At 54.8% G+C, this 8618-nt stretch overlaps 1 protein-coding gene and 1 long non-coding RNA gene across 2 annotated transcripts; both read left to right on the top strand.

Annotated features, from left to right (window-relative positions):
* The first annotated feature begins 1841 nt into the window (after window positions 1-1841).
* Window positions 1842-5273, top strand: LOC128802821 (uncharacterized). Its single transcript, XR_008435580.1, has 3 exons — window positions 1842-1872; window positions 4452-4505; window positions 5220-5273. It is a non-coding gene; the product is annotated as an uncharacterized LOC128802821 (long non-coding RNA).
* Window positions 5274-5295: 22 nt separating this feature from the next.
* LOC128802816 (kallikrein-14-like) lies at window positions 5296-7682 on the top strand (the record flags this gene model as incomplete). Its single annotated transcript, XM_053969385.1, has 3 exons — window positions 5296-5438; window positions 6241-6575; window positions 7546-7682. Coding segments are annotated over 3 exons (615 nt in total), but the record flags the coding sequence as incomplete, so codon positions are not given.
* Window positions 7683-8618: the final 936 nt, after the last annotated feature.

Below are 8618 nucleotides of genomic sequence, written 5' to 3'. Positions count from 1 at the left end.
GAATCTCTCCCAATTTTTGGTTTTTTTTTTCCCAATTTTGGGGAATTTCACCCAAATTTTGGGATTTTCTCTCAATTTTTGGGGAATTTCTCTCAATTTTTGGTTTTTTTTCTCCCAATTTTGGGGAATTTCTCCCAATTCGGGGAATTTCTCTCAAATTTTGGGACTTTCACCCAATTTTTGTTTTTTTTTTCCCAATTTTTGGGAATTTCTCCCAATTTTGGGGGTTTTCTCCCAGTTTTGGGAATTTCTCCCAATTTTTGGGGAATTTCTATCAAATTTTGGGGATTTCTCTCAATTTTTTTGGGATTTTCTCTCAATTTTTGGGATTTTCTCCCAGTTTGGGGATTTCTCCTCAATTTTGGGATTTTTTTTCCCAATTTTTGGGAATTTTTCCCAATTTTTGGGGGTTTTTCCCAATTTTGGGGAATTTCTCCAAATTTCGGGAATTTCTCCCAAATTTTGGGATTTTCTCTCAATTTTTGGGAATTTCTCCAATTTTGGGAATTTTTCCCAATTTTGGGAATTTCCCCCAATTTCCGGAATTTCTCCCATTTTTTGGGATTTAGCCCAAAATTTTGGGGAATTTATCGCAACTTTTGGGATTTGACCCAATTTTTGGGGAATTTCTCCCCCATTTTGGATTTTTCCCCCCATTTTTGGGGATTTAGCCCAAAATTTTGGGGAATTTCTCCCAAATTTGGGGGAATTTCTCGGATTTTTGGGGATTTCTCTCCAATTTTGGGGGAACTTACCCCAAATTTTGGGGATTTTTTCCCCATTTTGGGATTTTCCCTCCAATTTTTCAGATTTAACCCAAATTTTTGGGGGATTTCTCCCAATTTTTTGGGATCTCTCCCATTTTTCCAGGCTCTCCCCCCATTTCCTGGGATTTTTGGGGGATTTCCCCCCCATTTGGGGGTATTTTTTGGAGGATTTCTTCCCCATTTTTGGGATTTCTTTCCCATTTTTTGGGGATTCTTTGGGATTTCCCCCTCCCATATTTGGCATTTTTTTGGAATTTCTCCCCCATTTTTGGGATTTCTTTCCCTTTTTTGGGGATTCTTTGGGATTTCCCCCCATTTTTATGATTCCCTCCCATTTTTTTGGGGATTTTTCGGGGGGGATTTCCCCCCAATTTTCGGGATTTTGGGGGAATTTCCCCCCCATTTTTGGGATTTCCCCCCCATTTTTGGGATTTCTCCCCCATTTTTGGGATTTCCCCCCAATTTTCGGGATTTTTGGGGGGATTTCCCCCCATTTTTGGGATTTCTCCCCAATTTTTTGGGATTTTTTTTTTATTTCCCCCCAATTTTGGGGGATTTTTGGGGGATTCCCCCCTATTTTTGGGATTTCTTTCCCTTTTTGGGGATTCTTTGGGATTTCCCCCCATTATTGGGTTTCCCTCCCATTTTTTGGGGGATTTTTTTGGGGGATTTCCCCCCAATTTTCGGGATTTTGGGGGGATTTCCCCCCCATTTTTGGGATTTCCTCCCCATTTTTGGGATTTCCTCCCCATTTTTGGGATTTCCCCCCCATTTTTGGGATTTTCCCCCCCCATTTTTTGGATTTTTTTCCCTTTTTGAGGAATTCTTTGGCATTTCCCCCGATTTTTGGGATCCCCTCCCATTTTTTTTTATTTTTTGGGGGATTTCCCCCCAATTTTCGGGATTTTGGGGGGATTTCCCCCCCACTTTTGGGATTTTCGGGCTCTCTGCCACTTTTCCGGGCCGCTCCCGGGAATTCCCGCTCCGCTCCCGGAAGGGAATTTTGGGATTAGAGAGGCGCTTCCTCCTCCTCCTCCTCCTCCTCCTCCTCGTCCCGGGGATCGGGATCGGGATCGGGATCGGGATCGGGATCGGGATCGCACAGGTGGGGATTCAGTTCCTCCACCGGGAATTCCGGGGGAATTTTTGGCTTTTCCCGGGGGAATTTTTGGCTTTTCCCGGGGGAATTTTTGGGTTTTCCCCGGGGGAATTTCGGGGGATCCCGAGGGAACTTTGGGCTTCCCAAAAGAATTCGGGGATTTTTCCGGAGGAATTTTTTGGGGATTTTCCAGTGAATTTCTGGGGGGGTTTCCAAGGGATTTTGGGGTTTTCCCAAGGGATTTTGGGGTTTTTTTCCCAAGGGATTTTGGGTTTTTTTTCCCAAGGGATTTTGGGTTTTTTTCCCAAGGGATTTTGGGATTTTCCGGGAGAATTTCGGGAGTTCCCGAATGAATTTTGGGGTTCCCATTGGGAATTTTGGGTTTTTTTCCCAAGGGAATTCGGGGTTTTCCAGGGGGGACCTCGGGTTTCCCGAGGGAATTTCGGGAGATCCGGGGGGAATTCGGGGTTTTCCAGGGGATTTTTTGGGGTTTTCCGAGGGAATTTCGGGGTTCCCGAAGGACTTTTGGGGTTTTCCAGGAAGATCCTGGGAATTTTAAGGGGCCCAGGGCGAATTTTTGGGGTTTTCCAAAGGGTTTTGGGGGTTTCCCGAAGGAATTTTTGGGTTTTTCCAGGGGATTTTGGGATTTTCCAGGGAATTTTGGGGTTTTCCGAGGGAATGTTTGGGTTTTCCAAAGGGATTTTGGGGTTTTTTTCCGGGGGAATTTTGGGATTTCCCGGGGAGATTTTTGGATTTCCAGGAAGATCCCGGAAATTTTAAGGGGCTCAGAGGGGATTTTGGGATTTTCCGAGGGAATTTTGGGGTTTGCGGGGGGATTTTGGGGGCCCCAGGGGGAATTTTGGGGGAATCCAGAGGAGATTTTGGGGTTCCCAAAGGAATTTTTGGGGGCCCCAGGGGGATTTTGGGGATTTCCAAGTGAATTTTGGGGTTCATATGGGGAATTTTGGGGTTTCCGGGTGGAATTTTGGGGATTTCCAAGTGAATTTTGGGGTTCTCATTGGGAATTTTGGGGTTTCCAGGAGGAATTTTGGAGTTCCCATTGGGAATTTGGGGTTTCCGGGTGGAATTTTGGGGTTTCCGGGTGGAATTTTGGGAACTTTGGGGTTTCCGGGTGGAATTTTGGGGTTTCCGGGTGGAATTTGGGGGTTCCCATTGGGAATTTTGGGGTTTCCGGGTGGAATTTTGGGGATTTCCGTGTGGAATTCTGGGAATTTTGGGGTTTCCGGGTGGAATTTTGGGGTTTCCGGGAGGAATTTTGGGGTTCCCATTGGGAATTTTGGGGTTTCCGGGTGGAATTTTGGGGTTCCCATCGGGAATTTTGGGGTTTCCGGGTGGAATTTTGGGGATTTCCGTGTGGAATTCTGGGAATTTTGGGGTTTCCGGGAGGAATTTTGGGGTTCCCATTGGGAATTTTGGGGTTTCCGGGAGGAATTTTGGGGTTCCCATTGGGAATTTTGGGGTTTCCGGGTGGAATTTTGGGAATTTCGGGGTTCCCGTCGGGAATTTGGGGGTTCCGGGCTTTCCCTTCTCCCACAATTCCGTTCCCGCCCCTCCCCCTTTCCCCTCCCCCACTCCCGCTTTTCCCCTCCCCCCTTTTCCCGACGCTTTTCCCTTTTTCCCTTTTTTTGTTTTTGTTTTTTTTTTTTCCCCCCCATTTTTCCTTCCTTTTTCCCCATTTTCCCTTTTCCTTTCCCCTTTTCCCTTTTCCCCCTCGATTTTCCCTCAATTTTCCCCTTTTCCCCCTTTTTATCCCAAATTTCTCCCCCAAATTCCATTTTTCCCACTTTATTCCCCTTTCCCCCCTTTTTTTTCCCTTTCTTTTCCCTGGAAATTCCATTTCCCACCCCCCAAATTCCCATTTTTCCTCACGTTTACCCCCTCAAAATTCCCACTTTCCCCCAAAATTTCCCATTTCCCCCCCAAAATTCCCAATTTTCCCCAAATTTCCCAATTTTCCCACAAAAATCCTCAGCTTCCCCCCCCAAATTTCCATTTTTCCTCCCAAATTTCCCCCAAATATCCCCTGAATTTCCATTTTCTCTTCCCATTTCCCCCCAATTCCCACTTTTTCCCCCTCAAAATTCCCATTTTCCTCCTAAAAATCCTGATTTTCCCCAGAATTCTCATTTTGCCTCCCAAAATTCAATTTTCCTCCCCAGATTTCCCTTTTTCCCCCCCAGAATTCCCAGTTTTCCCCTCAAAATGTCGATTTTCCCAAAATTCCCACTTTTATTCCCAAATTTGCCATTTTCCCCCCCAAATTCCTGATTTTCCCCAAACTCCCCATTTTCCCAAATTCCCATTTTTCCCCAAATCCCCGTTTTCCCCAAATTCCCTTTTCCCAAATTCCCGATTTTCCCCCCAAATTCCCATTTTCCCAAATTCCCATTTTTCCCCCCAAATTCCCATTTTCCCAAATTCCCGATTTTTCCCCAATTCCCATTTTCCCAAATTCCCATTTTCCCAAATTCCCATTTTCCCAAATTCCCATTTTCCCCAATTCCCATTTTCCCCAAATTCCCATTTTCCCAAATTCCCGATTTTTCCCCAATTCCCGTTCCCAGGACCCCTCGGGATGCGGCTCCTGCTGCTGCTGCTGCTCCTGCCCGCGGCCACAGGTGAGCCCGGAAACACCTGGGGACCCCAAAATTCACCTGGGGAGCCCAAAATTCACCTGGGGACCCCAAAATTCACCTGGGGAACCCCGAAAATCACCTGGGGAACCCCAAAACCCCAAAATTCACCTGGGGAGCCCCGAAATTCACCTGGGGAAATCCAAAATTCACCTGGGGAACCCAAAAATCACCGGGAGAGCCCCAAAATTCACCTTGGGGAGCCCAAAATTCACCTGGGGACCCCAAAATTCACCTGGGGAGCCCCGAAATTCACCTGGGGACCCCAAAATTCACCTGGGGAACCCAAAAATCACCGGGAGAGCCCCAAAATTCACCTGGGGAGCCCAAAATTCACCTGGGGACCCCAAAATTCACCTGGGGAACACCAAAAATCATCTGGGGAACCCAAAATCACCGGGGAGAGCCCAAAATTCACCTGGGAACTCCGAAATTCACCTGAGGGACCCGAAAAATCACCTGGGGGACCCAAAACCCCCAAAACTCACCTGGGAAATCCAAAATTCACCTGGGGAACCCCAAAAACCCAAAAACTCACCTGGGGAACCCCGAAATTCACCTGGGGGACCCAAAACCCCCAAAACTCACCTGGGGAACCCCAAAACTCACCCTGGGGAACCCCAAAAATCACCTGTGCCCCACCCTGGCCCCGCCCTGGCCCCGCCCTGGCCCCGCCCTGGCTCACCTGGTGTCCCACAGGTGCGCGGGTGCCCAGGTGGGTGCTGGAGGGCCACACCTGTGCCCCGCCCTGGCTCACCTGTGTCCCACAGGTGCGCGGGTGCCCAGGTGGGTGCTGGAGGGCCACACCTGTGCCCCGCCCTGGCAGGCCGCGCTGTTCCAGGGCCGGCGCTTCGTCTGCGGCGGGACCCTGGTGGCGCCCAGGTGGGTCCTGACGGCCGCGCACTGCCACGCCCCCGGGTACGGACAGGTAACGGGGACTCACCTGGGCACGGCAACCTGGGCACACCTGGGGGGATCTGGGGGCACCTGGGACACACCCTGGGCACACCTGGGGGGATCTGGGGGCACCTGGGACACACCTGGGCACACCTGGGGGGTTACCTGGGCACACCTGGGCACACCTGGGGGGATCTGGGCACGTCTGGGGGCACATGGGCACACCTGGGGGCACACCTGGGCACACCTGGGGGGATCTGGGCACGTCTGGGGGCACATGGGCACACCTGGGGGCACACCTGGGCACACCTGGGCATGGGAAGGGGTCAGCTGGGCATGGGGAACTCACCTGGGCACACCTGGGCACGTCCTGACCATCCCCCTCTGCCACGCCCCCGGGGTACGGCCAGGTAACGGGGGCACACCTGGGCAGGGGGAGGGGCTCATTGGACAGGTAATGGGCTCGCCTGGGGCTCACCTGTCCCCATCGCTCACCTGTCCCACCTGTTCCTCACCTGTCCCTTACCTGCCTCACCTGTCCAGCCTCACCTGTCCCACCAGTGTCACCTGTCTCACCTGTCCCTTACCTGCCTCACCTGTCTCACCTGTCCAGCCTCACCTGTCCAGTCTCCCATCTCACCTGTCCCTCACCTGTCCCACCTGTCTCACCTGTCTCACCTGTCCAGCCTCACCTGTCTCACCTGTCCAGCCTCACCTGTCCAGTCTCCCATCTCACCTGTCCCTCACCTGTCCCTTACCTGCCTCACCTGTCTCACCTGTCCAGCCTCACCTGTCCAGCCTCACCTGTCCCCTCTCCCCACAGCCCCATCACTGTCCGCCTGGGCCGCCCCGCCCACCGCCAGGTGCGCCCAGGTGAGGCCGCTGCCGGCCCCGCCCCCCCGGGCCGCGCCCCCGCGGGCGAGCCGGCCCCGCCCGGCGAGGCCTCACCTGCGCCAGGTGAGCAGCGGCGCTCGGTGCGCGTCTTCCGCTTCCCGGGCTACAACGAGAGCTCCAAGGACGGCGACCTGATGCTGCTGCGGCTGCAGGTGCCCGCGCACCTGAGCCGCCAGGTGAGCCCCCTGCCGCTGGCGCGCACCTGCGCCGCGCCCGGCACCACCTGCCAGATCTCCGGCTGGGGCTCCACCACCAGCCCCGAAGGTGAGGCGCACCTGCACAGGTGAGGGTGGGGGCACACCTGGGGACGGGTGAGGCACACCTGCACAGGTGAGGGGTGGGGGCACACCTGGGGACAGGTGAGGCACACCTGGGGGACAGGTGAGGCACACCTGCACAGGTGAGGGGTGGGAGCACACCTGGGGACAGGTGAGGCACACCTGCACAGGTGAGGGGTGGGGGCACACCTGGGACAGGTGAGGGGTGGGGGACACCTGGGACAGGTGAGGCACACCTGGGACAGGTGAGGCACACCTGCACAGGTGAGGGGTGGGGGCACACCTGGGGACAGGTGAGGCACACCTGGGGACAGGTGAGGCACACCTGCACAGGTGAGGGGTGGGGGCACACCTGGGACAGGTGAGGGGTGGGGACCTGGGATAGGTGAGACGTACCTGGGACAGGTGAGACTGGACACACCTGGCACAGGTGAGGGGGACTTGGGACAGGTGAAGGGGGGGATGGGGCAGTTACCTGGGCACAGGTGAGGTGGGAATGAAGGGGTTACCTGGGCACAGGTGAGAGATCAGGTGTTACCTGCCCAGGTGTGACCCGCCTAGGTGTGACCCCAGGTGTGACCCCAGGTGTGCCCAGGTGTGACCCCAGGTGTGCCCAGGTGACCCCAGGTGTGCCCAGGTGTGACCCCAGACAGGTGTTACCTGCCCAGGTGTTCCCAGGTGTGCCCAGGTGACCCCAGGTGTTCCCAGGTGACCCCAGGTGTGCCCAGGTGACCCCAGGTGACCCCAGGTGACCCCAGGTGTGCCCAGGTGACCCCAGGTGTGACCCCAGGTGTGCCCAGGTGTTCCCAGGTGACCCCAGGTGTGACCCCAGGTGTGCCCAGGTGTTCCCAGGTGACCCCAGGTGTGCCCAGGTGACCCCAGGTGACCCCAGGTGTTCCCAGGTGACCCCAGGTGACCCCAGGTGACCCCAGGTGACCCCAGGTGTGTCCCCGCAGTGACGTTCCCGCAGGAGCTGCACTGCAGCCAGGTGACGATCGTACCTGAGCTCACCTGCCGCCGCATCTACCCCGACTCCATCACCCCCAACATGGTCTGTGCCGGGGAGCCGCGGAGCCGCGCCGACACCTGCCAGGTGAGTCCGGACAGGTGAGACAGGTGAGACAGGTGAGACTGGTGAGACTGGGACAGGTGAGGCTGGGACAGGTGAGGCTGGGACAGGTGAGACTGGGACAGGTGGGACAGGTGAGACTGGGACAGGTGAGACAGGTGAGACTGGGACAGGTGAGGCTGGGACAGGTGAGACAGGTGGGACAGGTGAGACTGGGACAGGTGAGACTGGGACAGGTGAGGCTGGGACAGGTGAGGCTGGGACAGGTGAGACAGGCTAGACAGGTGAGGCTGGGACAGGTGAGGCTGGGACAGGTGAGACTGGGACAGGTGGGACAGGTGGGACAGGTGAGGCTGGGACAGGTGAGGCTGGGACAGGTGAGGCTGGGACATGTGGGACAGGTAAGACAGGTGAGACAGGTGAGACTGGGACAGGTGAGGCTGGGACAGGTGAGACTGGGACAGGTGGGACAGGTGAGGCTGGGACAGGTGAGACAGGTGAGGCTGGGACAGGTGAGGCTGGGACAGGTGAGGCAGGTGAGGCTGGGACAGGTGGGACAGGTGAGGCTGGGACAGGTCTGTGCCACGGAGCCAAGGAGCCGCGCCGACACCTGCCAGGTGAGACAGGTGTGGCACAGGTGAGACAGGTGAGACAGGTGAGATAGGACAGGTGAGGCACAGGTGAGGTGACACCTGCTGGCACAGGTGAGGAGATTTGGGCTCAATCCCAGCTGAGTTTGGGCTGATTTTGGGGGGAATTTGGGGAGATTTGGGCAATTTGGGGATCATTTGGGGCCAGTTTGGGGCAATTCAGGATTTTGGGCCCTTTGGGGCCGTTTTGGGAATTTGGGAAATTTGGGACCATTTTGGGCAATTTTGGGATCATTTGGGGCAATTTGAGGAGATTTTGGGGCCATTTGGGGCCAATTTGGGGCCATTTGGGGCCATTTGGGGCCAATTT

Source organism: Vidua macroura, unplaced genomic scaffold, assembly GCF_024509145.1.
Source record: "Vidua macroura isolate BioBank_ID:100142 unplaced genomic scaffold, ASM2450914v1 whyUn_scaffold_191, whole genome shotgun sequence".
In the NCBI taxonomy this organism is placed as follows: domain Eukaryota; kingdom Metazoa; phylum Chordata; class Aves; order Passeriformes; family Viduidae; genus Vidua; species Vidua macroura.
Note: the sequence above shows the minus strand (reverse complement) of the source record. Positions and strands in the feature narration are given on the sequence as shown.